General features: G+C 38.9%; 1 protein-coding gene across 1 annotated transcript in view; it reads right to left on the bottom strand.

Annotated features, from left to right (window-relative positions):
- The window catches only part of VWA8 (von Willebrand factor A domain containing 8), a 333,349-nt gene that overhangs the window by 75,650 nt on the left and 243,133 nt on the right, over window positions 1-14,566 (bottom strand). Inside the window, exon 37 of the mRNA XM_046028286.1 lies at window positions 13,811-14,015. Within this exon, the coding sequence (XP_045884242.1) occupies window positions 13,811-14,015 (205 nt within the window). The remainder of the gene's footprint in view (window positions 1-13,810; window positions 14,016-14,566) is intronic.

Raw genomic sequence — 14,566 nt, 5'->3', positions numbered from 1 at the left:
GGTCGGTACTGTGGTTATGTAGGAGAGTGCTTTTGTTTTGAGGAAATACTCACTGACATGTTTAGAGGTAACGGGGTACCATGTCTACAGCTTACTTTCAAGTGGTTCATGAAAAAATACACATGTGAGAAAGAAAAAGTTTTAAAACGTATAATTAGATTTGGTGAAGAAAAATTAAAAAATTATTTGTTGACACAAATAGGCTTGAGTTTAAGGCTCTGAGGGGGAAATGCTTTTCCTTTCTATTTTTTTTATCAGCAGTTGTCCTTGGTGAACAATATGCTCTTTTCAAACTGACCAAAATTTAGAAGTGACAGTGAAAAACTCAGAGTGGGAGAGGCAAGACATATTTTGTAAAAAAATACTCTACTGCAACTTTAGAAAGGTTATATACATAAGACATATATTAATTATATGTCTCACATATATTTATAAACATAAAAATAAGTAAATATAAATATACTTCCTACCTACCTACCTCCCTATCTAAATACTTCCTGAGCTGGGTTTGAGTGAGGAGAATTATATTCAGAATCTTGAAGTCTGTTTAATATTGAGAGCAGTCAGAAGCTTATCCCTATCGTCAAACCAGAGAGATGTGCAGCTAATTTTTTTTTTCAGAGTTTATTTATTTATTTGAGAGAGAGCAAGAGAGAGCGAGTGAGAGCTCACAAGCAAGTGGGAGAGGCAAAGGGAGAGGGAGAAGCGGACTTCCCACTAGAGCAGGGGACTCATGACCTAAGCTGAAGGCCACCCAGGCACCAGTGCAGCTAATTTTTAAACTTCTAAGTAATTATGGGCTATAGGATTGGAAAAAGCATTGTACTTTAGTATTAAGAGAGCCATGGTAACAAGAATAGCTTCTATTTATTGCTATGAAACAGTCCTTACATATTAGTTGGGAGCTCTACGGGTTAACTCAAACCAGATTTAGAACACATGAATTTGTTTCTTCTATTTTGACAGAGTTTCCCCTTTCTGGGCAATGACTTATATATGTAAATATGATGGTAGAGTGGCTGAGGTATGACTCACGGCCAAATGCGGCACTTTCTCCTTTGGTTCGCACAAAACCTATTTATGTTTTAGACTTCCCTACCGGGGCTCTAGGGATGTCATTGCTCTTTATGGAAAGGATTATTCAACCCATACCAGCATTGCGAAATGTAGGGCCTTTAACAGCACTGCATTCGCTTCTTGGAACAGAAATATCTAAAAGAAAAACATAATGAAAATGATCCAATATCGTGAAGCTCTTTTCGCTGGGAGAAAGACCCACAGTAATGGCATGAGAGCACTGTTAAAAAAGACTTGACAATTTCATTCAAAACCCTCGCAACTGGAAAGTCTCATAAGACACTTGTAACTAGAGTGTTTATTTCTGTCCTACATGTGCATAGAAAACCAAGCATATATTTCTGAGGTATTCGCTGTAGGCATTAAACAGAAGATGAAATTAATGAATGCTATAGATCAATCACTGGCCTAATTATCTTCATATTGCATTTGCTAAGACTCATGTTTCATGAATGTCACGCTAAGTGCAAAACACAGTAAATCTGACAATAGTTCTAGCCTTCAGGAAGCCCTAGCCTAGAAAGGTCATTAGTTGTCACTTGTAAGGGGGTGGCTCTAGCTGTCAAAACTACCAAAAAAAAAAAAAATCACATGGTCATGTTTTTGCTTATTCAGTATTTCTTTTGGGGTATTTCCCTTATTCTTAATTCCTAATTTTGTGGTTCGGGACCAATAGGGTCCTCACTCATTCCAAACTCTTAAGAGTGAAGACATGACCTAGGTTTGGCCAATTAAGATTATCTGACCCCTTTGGTCACAGTGATTGGTTCAGGATGGGCGGTTGACCTCACAGGCCTACTGGAGTATCCCTCAAGACTTCTGCTGAAATTACTGGCAGAGATGTGCCCCTTTTGCTGGGATTGTCAGCTACAAGAACCATGTATTGCTAGCACTACTGGGGCTAACTTTGCCACCAGATGGAGAAAGGCTTTGTAAGAATGAAGCCACTCCAGGGGCGCCTGGGTGGCTCAGTGGGTTAAGCCTCTGCCTTCGGCTCGGATCATGATCCCAGGGTCCTGGGATCGAGCCCCACATCGGGCTCTCTGCCCAGCAGGGAGCCTGCTTCCATTCCTCTCTCTCTCTCTCTGCCTACTTGTGATCTCTGTCTGTCAAATAAATAAATAAAATCTTTAAAAAGAAAAAAAAAAAAAAAAAAGAATGAAGCCACTCCAGAAAAAAGCAGAGCCAAGAGGGGAGAGACAAGGTCACATGAGCCAATAAATTCCCTTTTGTAGTTTATGGTAATGTGAGCTGAATTTCTGTCACTTTCAGTGCTCTATATAAGCATCATTTTTCATACTTTTTCCATAATAAATCTGGAATCAAATGCAATAATAGGTCCTCTCTTCAAAGATCCGGGATAAATTATTCTTTTAACTGTCAACCCTAGCATTGCAGATTTATTCCCTGAAGTCATACATGCCATGCAACGTGGCTGTATTCTAACCTGAGTCAGGTTCAGAATTAGCAGAAAGGTCTTGTCGTAAGAGATCTACTACACAAAGTCCATGATGAAGTGAATGAAGAAAACCAGGAATATAAAGACTGGCAATTGGAGTACCTAGGTGGCCCAGCTGGTTGAGCATCCCACTCTTGATTTTCGCTCAGGTCTTGGGGTTATGGGATTGGATCCCACGCTCTCTCTCTCAAATAAATAAGTAAGTAAGTAAGTAAATAAATAAATAAATCTTTAAAGACTGGTAACTTGCTGAAGTATTCAAAAGACTTTGAACAGATCTGGAGACTACTGGGTTAAACAAATTAAAGAGGTTTCTTTACTGAGACTTTTCAAAGCCAGATATTTCCTAATTGTCATTTCATTTCTAAGAGGCAGCTAAATTATACAGTGTCTTCCAACAGTTTGAACATGGATTGCTTATTTTTTTTTTAAAGATTTATTTATTTGACAGATAGAGATTACAAGTAGGCAGAGTGGCAGGCAGAGAGAGAGAGAGAGGAGGAAGCAGGCTCCCAGCTAAGCAGAGAGCCCGATGCGGGGCTCGATCCCAGGACCCTGGGATCATGACCTGAGCTGAAGGCAGAGGCTTTAACCCGCTGAGCCACCCAGGTGCCCCTGGATTGCTTATTAAAGAGGATTCTGAGAATATGCTTTTGGAAATATTGGTAGGTTTTTCTAAAAACAAAGCTCAGTTGTTATGATCATTTTCTCTCTACTCTCCTTAGCATCTAACTATTCTCATGGTTACAGCTAAAACCTCAATAGTGTGCTAAAGATCGTTTTCACTCTCGCTAGCTCGAATCTCTGGTCCAGTGATCTGTTTCTAATTACCAAATGTACACTGTCAGTAAAGTATCTCACCATTACCTCGGACAAAGCATACTCAAAATGCTTGAATCCTATCTCCTCTCCAACTTTCCTGGTTCCTACAATGATCTGCCATTTTGCCAGGTATCAAAATTAGAAATGTCCATAATGTCTGGCTCCATGTACCATATGCAGCCTTTCTCCACCAGATCATACCCATGTTCATAGTTGCCCTCGTTTACTTGGGGTTCTTTCCCAGACTGCACATCACTACCACGTCCATCTCCCTAATACAGCCCTCAATCTTCTATTTTTCCTATTCAATGCCCTTCAGCAGCTCCTAGGCAAAGGAACCTAGAAGCCTCATTGTACCTTCACAAAGCCTTCAGGTGACTCCTGATTGCACTAATCCCCAAAAGATACCCCTTGCTTTTTTTTTAGTGAGGTTAGTCTTATAATTTGCTACAGATACGCATAAACAGACTAACATCCTTTCAACTGCCTTTAAAAATGTCCTGCACCAGCAAGACAGGGTCTTGCTGTCTTCTGAAATCCCCCAGCCTGTACATTTCTGGTGGCCGCAGACCCAGCTCTTACTTCTGCCCCTGCTCTGGTATACCCTCCACTGTCTCTTTGGCATAGGTGGTGTTCAACCTGGATTTGCCCTTTGGGCTTTGAGTTTGCATCACACTGGCTGTGATGTTTGCTTACTGTTCCTTTGGTATCTGCACTGGATGACTCCTGGATTTGGTATGATCCAAGCCTATGGCAAAATTCATCCTCTTATTAAGGAAACACACAGTGCTCATTTGTATCTATGCCTGTGGTCATGAATTTTGGAATGCCTGGAATGCTCTGACCTCTCCTTTTGAACTATCTAAAGATAAAATAAAAGTGCAGCCCAAGCCCCATTTCCTTCACTTATAAATTTTGTCTGCATACCTACTTCTCTCCTGGACTATTATGGCACAGGGCCCAAACTCCCTGTTTGGTACTACTTGCTGCTGTTTCATGACAATTAGCCTCATCTCTCCAATCACATAGTACAAACTCCCTGAGGAGAAAAACCATGCTCTATATTTCGGTATTTCCGCCATCTCCCCACAGGTCCTATGTTGGTGGGTACAGAACAAGTGCTCCACGGGAACATTCTGGATGGCTGGGTCCCAGGGGACTTGAATATCTATTGTTTGTCCATAATTTCCATAATTCAACAGACGACCACCAGCCCATCTCACAAAGAAACTCTACAGCTAGGATCACCACCATCTCTCTGGGAGATTATGGTTTGTTGACTTTCCTGAAGCCAGGTCTAGAGTATATGCACTATTATATGAAAATTAACTAGAAATATGGGGTGTGGTTGGGGGGAAACCAATAGAGCTTTTAAAGAACTGAGATTCAATTAACAGAGCCATTAGATTGTAGATTGACATGACAGGAAAACTTCCTCACCAAAAAAAGTATTTATGATGGCAAATATACTGTAATCATATTTAGATCTACAGGTGTCAACTGTTGCTTGAAATTTGTTGCTGGAGGGCCATTCATTAGTATATATTGAGATTATAATTAAAAGTTTTCATTATATTTTTTTTTAAATTTATTTATTTGACAGATAGAGATCACAAGTAGGGAGAGAAGCAGGCAGAGAGAGAGAGGAGGAAGCAGGCTCCCCGCCAAGCAGAGAGCCCGACGCGGAACTCGATCCCAGGACCCCGAGATCATGACCTGAGCCGAAGGCAGCAGCTCAAACCACTGAGCCATCCAGGCGCCCCTTCATTATATTTATATGCAGACAATTATTGATGAATCAATTAATTTAAAAAGTGCAGGGACAGGTTTTTTGGTTTTTGTTGTTGTTTTTTTTGGGGGGGGGGGTACACAAACATGGCTGAGATAAGATTGATCCTTGACTGGTTAATGAAATAAAATCACGAGAACACAGCAACTTGGAAAAGAAAAGCAACTTCTAAGTAAATAAAAGGCCAGCTTCCTCTGGGACAGACCAGTGAGTCCAGTTCCTCTGGCTTTTGGGTCCCAGACAGTTTTCTGCTCTGCCCTAAAGCTTGTAAGCTTCACACTCCAGCTCCAGAAATACTACGTGTTTCTCTAGGGGATCCAATGCTTTTAGCAGTTTTCTGATGGAAGCGGAGAATACTAACAGCCTTGTTATGCTGTAGATCATGGGGGAAATATACGGGCTGTGCTCTGCCTGCAAAGTGACCAGAAGTCTGTGAGAGAGACCCGTTTTTCTACCTCTGTCTTCCTATCAGCAAGTCCTACGGAGGTTCATATGAAACACGCTCTAGAAAATCATTTTAACCCCCTACAAGGCCTTGTGTCTTTTAACCTTTAAATATGTTATAGAAATTGGAGACTACTAGCAAATGAATGGTTAAACCCTTCTATAGAATTTATTTTTGCTACTACTTTTTTCCTCCATGTAGCATTTGTTTGTTTGTTTGTTTGTTTGGTTATTTAATTCCAGTAGAGTTAACATGCAGTGTTACATTAGTTTCAGGTATAGGATATAGTGGTTCAACACTTCTGTACTTGACTCTGCTCAATTTCCAAGACATCTTTCCTGTTCTTTGAAGGGTCCTATGTTAAAATAGCATCATGTTTTTGTTTTATGATCATCATATTTTCTTACTTCTCTGACAATATGAACTGTCACTTTCTGAAATATTCTTTCTGCATCATCTCTATTTTCTCTGTTCATTTGTTTTGATTTCCATTTTTCTTTTTTCTTTTTTTTTTTGTAGAAGAGGGTATCCATTAATATTTAAGAATAAGGGGCTGAAAACTTTTTGCACAAGGTAGGTCTTGACAACAAGTGGGTCTTCTTGTAAGGTAACTAGGAAGAAACTTTCAAATATTAGCATCAGAAAGGCTTTTCTCTTGGACATGTCAGTTTCCAGAAAGGATTTTTCTACTCTTCTGCTCAAAGTGTATAAATGTGGATGCCACCTTCATGGGATCCAAATAAGAAAAGCAGACTTCCACTTTATTTTCTTGTTTTCTATATGGTCATCACACTCTTGTCCTAAATTGTATAAATCTCCATGACAGCTCCTGTTTCTGATCAGCCTAGAGAAGAGCCAGTGGCCCTGGTGCATAAGATGGAGGAGAAAATTTGGCTCTCTAAATTGTCTCTATATAGTCTTTCAATTAATCTTCCAACATCTGGTGCCACTCTGCACTCTCCAACCTTCAGAGGTCCATGGTGTCTTCAAGTCCTGATGTCCTCATGCTTGGCGTGCTTCTGCAGAGTACAGCGTCTTGGGTCTTACTGGCTTCCCTTTCTGGACGAATGGGTTTTAGCTCTCTCCAGATGATAACTCATTACCACCCACCCATTTATTTTCCATCCTCCAAGTGTTGTTGCGTCTCCAGTTCTCTTTGTCCAGGTGGGGTTTGTACTTCTTTTTGATTCTTCACTGTTCTCTTACTGGGATTTTGGCAAGAGACGAAACTAATCACATGCATTTGATTTATCAGGAGTCCCTTCCCGCTTCCTGAAAAACTGGGTTTGGGGACTATTTCATCTTGGAACTCCTTCCAAAGATAGAGTCAAATTTTTCTGCACTGTCTTCTGAGCCTTTGATCATTCTCCCATCAGTTTATTTACCACCTTGCACTACAATTTACTTGGTTGTAGCTCTATGTGACTATAAGTTCCCTGAGTCAGTACCTATAACCTTCTTTCTTTCTTTCTTTCTCCTAGCAATTCTGGGTGCTCAGCAAATGTTAATTAAATAAACAAAAGAATAGTTGGCATTATTCAAAGAAGAAAGGTTAGAGATGGTGTCTGTGACCTGACCTTGCGAGAAAATCGAAAATAAAGAGAGAGACATTTCTTAGAATGTTGTAAGTAGAGACAAGAGTACGGCATATGGAAAAACTAAGAAAGACAACTCCAAATTTGACTTGCTCTTTTTACTGTTTTCAGGACTCAGGCTAAAGATGATGTATATTTTACTGTGTATTTTTTGGTCCTGTCCTAATTTGTCTTTTGAATAAGGCTAAACACCATAATTCGTTGCTGAGAATTTTTCTATCATTGATTTCCTGCTTTTCTTCAAGCTGACAGGTTTCGGCACAGACCCTTTTTAATTCCTTTTTTGGGCCTGACAAACTTTTCTTAAACAGGATTATAAATAAACCACACATCTTATAACACTAAGATGGTGAAATTATGTAAGTCATTGGGTCATGATTTTATATTAGTTGTTTAAGGAACAGAAAACCTCTCTTTAATTTGGCTTCATTTCCATATAAGCATAGAAGAATTCTATGGTCCAATATTACCTAATTCTAAGTTTCTAATTTTTATTTGTTTATAGAGTACGTCTGTGTTAGGTACTAATGCATCTCATTCTTAAAACAACTTTGTAAGGTACAGTGCATTGTATTGTCTTTATATTATAACTGGAAAGTAGAGCCAACAGGTTGTACTGCTTATGAATAAAATTACAATTTTATTTATGAATATAACAGCAAAGTTTTATTTCTAGATTCATTGTGATTGCACAAAACTATATACACAATGAGCTCAGAATCATAAAAATTCTAGAGCCATTGCTTGTCAACATATTCACTGCATTTGACATCTCAATTTATATCTGATATATTACAGAATTAATTTATTTTCCTTATATACTTTAAAGTATATATTTCCTTATATACTTTAAAGTATATATATATATATGTGTATATATATATATACTTATATACTGCTAAGATCACTTCTTTACTTGTTGATCATGTTGTTAAATAACATGCACTGGAGGTGGGGATGCCTGGGTGGCCCAGTGGGTTGGCCCTGTGTGGCCTTTGGCTCAGGTCATGATCTCGGGGTCCTGGGATCGAGCCCTGCTTTGGGCTTTCTGCTCAGCAGGGAGCCTGCTTCCCCCCTCTCTCTGCCTGCCTCTCTGCCTACTTGTGATCTTGCTCTCTGTCAAATAAATAAATAAATCTTAAAAAAATATATGCACTGGGGATATAGTCACATATAGAATAATGATATTAAGGTTCGCCATGAAAGAAAAGAGTTAGAATATTTCTGTTGCTGATGATTTGAAAAGCAATTTCCTAAGGTTAGGTCTTTTCTGCAATGAGAAGGCGAGATGATATTTCTGTTTATAATGTTAGTTTAAGGCACTATAATGCCCACAGTTACTGTGATTTAGAGGATTATTATTTTTGTTAGATATGCACAAGAGGTTAATGAAAACTCATGACCTCCCTGAAAGTCATAACCCTGTTGATTCGCTTGTCTTGGGGAGGTGGTTGCACATTTAATTTTAGTTATATTTAGCAATTACCAACAAAGTTGTGATCTAATGGAAGCACTGCTTCTGGACGAATGTAAAAATCAGCTGGTGATTTCCTTCTGAAATGATATTTCTAAAAAAGGAGGCTTGTGCTCATGAACTCATGAGCGTCATCGTACTTGAGTGCAGACTTCTTCCCAATTCTTTGCTCAGACTGAATTCCTGGTTCAGAAGGAGCATTCCCAATCTATAACTGGGACAATGGCAGGCTTCAACATTTCCCAGGGATAGTGCGACACCAACTTACCCGTGTTCTTAGTACTTCTTTCCTTTTTCTGTTGCCTTTTTCTCTCACCTACATTTCTGTTGCCTGATTTTTGAAAGACCTTGCAGATAGGTAACTGTGATAATTTTCCTAGTGGGGCAGGGGGATTAAAGGTTTAATCAAGACAGTGGCACGCTGGAGCCTGACTGTACCACTTTGTGAGAGATAGCTGCTAAATACTCAGACATTTAGCAACTAGATTGTTAACCTTCGGTGCCTTGAAATCAGCCACCGAGGGAGTATTTACACCACGGAAATTGGCAAACATTATAAACAGCCCTCCCTTTCCCTCCCCAAAGAGCTGGTCTATCAGCACACCATGGGGTACTCCTCCCCTGCCGCCTTGCATTTTCATTAGAGACCTTATTTAAATCTTTAAGTCTTATTCCAAATCTAGATTCAAAATGAATTTCTACGGCTGGGAATTTCTCTAATAGGAACATGGGAAAATCATTAGAGGCCTTGTTCAAATGCTACTGCATAGGCAAGTGGCTAGAACATCTTGCTAAAAACCAGCTCTACTCATATTGCTAGGCGATATGGCGGGAAATTATAAAAATTAAAAAAAAAAAGCATTACCTTTTTGAACCAAGGAAGATTTCCAAAGATACATGTACATATAATAATCCTATAAAATATGGGTTGTTCTGTAATAATGACCCACTGAATTAGACTGTTAAGTATTTTCAGAGTTACTGGCCAAAGTGAAGAATGAAGTGTAAGAGTGAACTACGAACTATCCTCCTTAAAAAGAAGAACTGCAAGTCCCCTCACATGTGCAGACTGCATACTGCAAAACTAAATGTGCTATTAGAGGTCCAGTGAAATGATCTAGTGGTTTCCAAAACTGGAAGCAGGACTTTCTACCTTACCGAGATCTTAAAAAAAAAAAAAAAATCCTGTTGCGCTAGTAGTTAAAGAAAAGGACAGGATTATTTACCAAAGTGTAGCAATTCACCTTTACTCATATTGCTAGAATGTCTTCTTTAAAAGGGGGAAGGGATTACTGGTGCTTAATATAAATTAGTTATCTTTTCTATGTATTTGTTTCATGCCTGTACTAAGCATCTACTGTGTACTGGGCACTATCTTCACTGTACGAATGTGTAAGTTCCAGTCCCACAGATTCTATCCATTTTAAAAGTATACAGTATTCAAAGGTCTCAGAGAGATTTTACCAGTAATATATAGAGGATTTGCTTTCTAGTTAGTTTACTGTAATTAGACAATAGACATTTGGCAGCTATAACCTTTTAGCTTTTGTACTCCCACAAGAACAGTCACCAGGAGCTTTTTAGAGAAAAGGATCTGATTTTTGAAGAAAAATGGGGTGTAGCTTTAATAGCCTTCTTGGGACAAATCCAAATGTAGCTAAATAAAAATGGAAAAATATACTTTATAGAGAACACTTTGAAGCACGGTCAGAAAAATTTTGACTTATAATTAACACATGCTTCTGAAAATATGGAGCCTAAAAATAACAAATAGAAATTCTTTTTAAAAAAAAATATTTTATTTGAGAGAAAGAGAGCATGAGCGGGAGGAGGGGCAGAGGGAGAGGGATAAGCAGACTCCCCACTGAGCCGGGAACCCCATGTAGGGCTCCCTTCCAGGACCCTGAGATCATGACCTGAGCCAAAGGCAGACGATTAACCGACTGAGCCACCCAGGCGCCCCATAAATATGAATTCTTAATTATGGGCTTTTAGAACTACAGTTACGCTGACACTTTGTTGTTTTAGTTGTCTGCTGTGAGAAAAACACATGTTCCCATCAAAACATGTAAAATTAATGAGCACATTTTATATGCAGAGCTCAATAAAAACTCTCTTTCAAACTGTACTCATGAAAGAAAACTATCAGTGAATTCATTCGGCAAAAATAAAAATTCAAAGCAACAATGGCTACAAGAACTAATAAATCTAGAAGGCTGAAATGTAGCAAGATGTAAAGGAGAGTGATAAAGCATGTAGCTGATGTTTATCCAAGTATCAACAGTTCTGCTCCCATCCAGAAGAATCAGGGAAAAAATGGGTCAATAAGTGGGGCACGGCTTGCCAGGTTGTTTACCTGTCTTCACTGCTGACCTTAAGGAACATCTCGTGACCAACAGGAACCACACAAGGCAGGCCTGTGTACACCCCCCATGCCAGCAGGCCTGGGGCTGCCTTAAAGGACTGAAGCGCCAAGCAGGCCTTTCAAATTTCCAGGACGTAAGTAAGGCCATTTCGCCACTAGGTGGAGATCAGGTTACTCTGCCAGGAGCAGGGAAGGGATGGACATTCAGCCAGCATTAAGGACAGTCCGGAGAACATACTCTCTTTTCTCAATATTTCCAAGAAAGGCATTTTTCAAGGTCCAAAACCAGGAGTAGACATATGCCGAATAAAGGGCCCATAAATGAGGAATAGCCTGAGGGATCACACGGTACGGGAACTGAAAAAGGCACATTTCTGCTTGTTAGAACCATTGTTCCGTCATGGTTCCTATCTGGATTTGGTTGTGTAAACTACTTGTAAATAATCACACCAACTGGTCTAAATAAGAGCAATTAAACATACAGTCTCATTATTTACCAAGCAGGGAGAAGAGGAGAGATGTGACCCAAAACTAAAACAATGGCAGACCATTTGGACAATTAATCCTGTCTGTTTACACATAAAGATGCAAGATCACAGTCTGTTTCTCGGTTTGAGTACATATATAAATATATATTTCAATATCGACCAAAATGGATTCAGGAACACAGAAATGGAAGGAGAGAGTTGGATAACATCTATTCTAAGTTTCTAAGGGAATCTAACATCCAATTCTCAAATGTGTAACTTTATTTCTAAGTACATCTTATTTCTGCTACAGAAGAACTGTGAACTAGAGACAAAAATTTAGACATTTCCTGGAAAAAGTTTGGTCTGGGAAGGATCAGATGTTGCCTTGCAAACCACAGCCAAGCATTTTGGTTATTTTTGGGATATTAGATAATATATTTCTGTTCATTTCTAACTTATTAGCTATAGATATTCATTCAATAAATACTCGGTTACATTAAAAACGAATAACTTGTGACAGTTTAAAAGAACAATTCCATTTTCATCAAATAGCTTCAGTGGCCAGTGCAATTTCGTATATACGAGTGTGACATACACCAACATACTACCTGCCTACTGTGTTACCAATCAGTTGGGAAAAGGAAGACGAACAACAGAGTTGGGGAAGTCAGGGAAGAGAAGAGTATATGGCTAAAATGCAAATAAGGGTTAACTTTTGTAGCAGTCAAGAAAATCATGTAGCAGTTATGAAAATTATGAATAAAATTCCTTTTTTAAAGTTCTATTGTGGAAGAAGCCACAATCTTGACCCTTGGAAAAATAGGACCTTTCATCTCTATGACATATGAGAGATTGAAATAAAATATAAGAAATACAAACACAATAGTATTTACTCTTAGGCCTCAAGCACTGTAATGAAAAGAGGAGATTAATTCACAAGAAAAAGAAACTAATGCTTAGAATAATAAGAGAATCAGAAGCACAGTTAATTAATTTTCTAATTATTGTTATGGATAGTGACCAACAGTCAGTCTGTTGCTATGATAGCATCACTGTACTTAATGACATATTTATTTTAGAGCAATACATTTGTTTTAGCTTAATTAAATTAATATATTCATACCCTTTCAAAAGAAGTTGAGGTTGCTTGCCTACGTTGGTTTGCAATCTTGACCATGTTCCTATAAACTTCTAAGAATCTAAGAAAAATATGTATTATTCATTCACAAATCTAAACCTTTCTCCTTTAAGGAAAATCACAAAAATAACCACATAAAGGAGTAATTATTAATCAGGTACCAGTGGAATAGTTGGTGGAAATTTTTTATCTTGCTAATTGGCTCTTTACAGAGCAACACAGCTGGCAGGAACCTACTATTCCTTCCTACCTTGCTGGATAAAAATGAAATGTAAACAGCGAAGTTTTCTTCTGAAGATTAAAATAAATCAATTACAAATAAATCCTTTAATGATATGCTTCAGTACTTATGGGCACACAGCTCTCCTCGTTGTTCATGGGAGTTCCAGACAGCAACTAGATTAGCTGGGGACTGAGCCATTTCTGGACCTTCCTCTCACTTTGGTACCCTGTTGTCATGTTTCTTTCCAGTGCAGGGTTGGGGCAACTTTTGACCACTGCTAAGTCAAGATGCATCTCTACCGGATGTGCCATTTACTTATCTTCTCTAGGCTATAGGTTTTGGCCCTACAGTAAAGGGCTATATTTTATATCAGTATCTCTGCTTCCTTGGTAGCATGAGGAGATGCTGAAGATGACGGCAGTATCAGTCAGAACAGACGTGAAGGTGGTGCCGGAAACTGATTACTACTGGAGGTTAGACAACAAAAGCTGATTGTATTCTCATGCTGTGATGTGAGGGACCTGAATATTTAGGCACTGACCAAAAAAGGGGCACATTTTAACTTTTTCACTCTCTAGAGGGATAGGTTTGTCTTTCTCTATAATGAGAAATTATTTTAGCTATTAAGCAACCATATTTAAGTTTGGGGGCCAGAAGTTTCCACAACTATGGCAGCTGCAACTAAAAGATATACTTGTGGGGCACCTTGGTGGCTCAGTGGATTAAGCCTCTGCCTTCAGCTTGGGTCATGATCCCAGGGTCCTGGGATCCAGCCCTGCATGGGGAAATCTCTGCTTAGCGGGGAGCCTGCTTCCCCTCCTTGCGTCTCTCTGTGTGCTGCTCTGCCTATTTGTGATCTCTCTCTCTGTGTCAAATAAATAAATAAAATATTTTAAAAAAAAAGATATACTTGAATATGCACCTGTAAGAGGGGAGGTCAATTTGAGTGGTACCTGCATATGTCTGTCACCTTCTTGTCCAATCATGTTCCTCCATTCCATGAGGGATCGCTGCAGATGTTCCAGTCCAGTTTCCCAGAGCCTGACGTGACCTCCCATGTCAACAGTAACAACGCCACCTTTGCCCCACTCAGCTAGCAGAGCATCTGTGTCCGAAACAGTAGAGAGCCATGTGGTATACGGCGAGAGATATTCTGATCTGATAAGGAAATTACAGTAGTCAGTGAACTGGTAGTAATGAAGCTAGTTTGCCTAATTTTGGTTCATTAAACTTGCTATAAAATGACTAGTAGCAAGCACATTAAAAGACAGCAAGAGAGTCACCTGTAAGAAAAAAAATACACAGTTATCTATTGGTTACATTTTTCCTGTATTTGTGGACTCCCAATGATGCTAGCATTCACTGTCAGAAGGAAAAAACTCTAAACCGTCTCATATCTTATGTGCCTGCAATGCTGGGCTCACTCCTTAGGGCTCTAAGTTTCAGTGTAAGTGTTGAAACTGAAAACTGATATCTTGTCTATTGGCTTTAATTGCATTTGTATTTAATATTTTGCATCTTCTAACTTAGGGAGTTACAGGAATTTATAACAAGGAATTTATGTATTTCTCATATTACATATTTCATACATATACATATTTCCTTTGTTATATATTCATTTCTAGGGATGCAGCTTTTGCTTATAAGTCAACTGCATACTTCCTTTTTCTGAATATAGCTCTCACTGTGCAAAAGAAACAGATTAGAAA

The sequence above is a fragment of the Meles meles genome, chromosome 14 (assembly GCF_922984935.1).
Source record: "Meles meles chromosome 14, mMelMel3.1 paternal haplotype, whole genome shotgun sequence".
NCBI lineage: Eukaryota > Metazoa > Chordata > Mammalia > Carnivora > Mustelidae > Meles > Meles meles.
The sequence above is the reverse complement of the archived record's forward strand: the minus strand, read 5'-3'. Positions and strand labels throughout refer to the sequence as shown.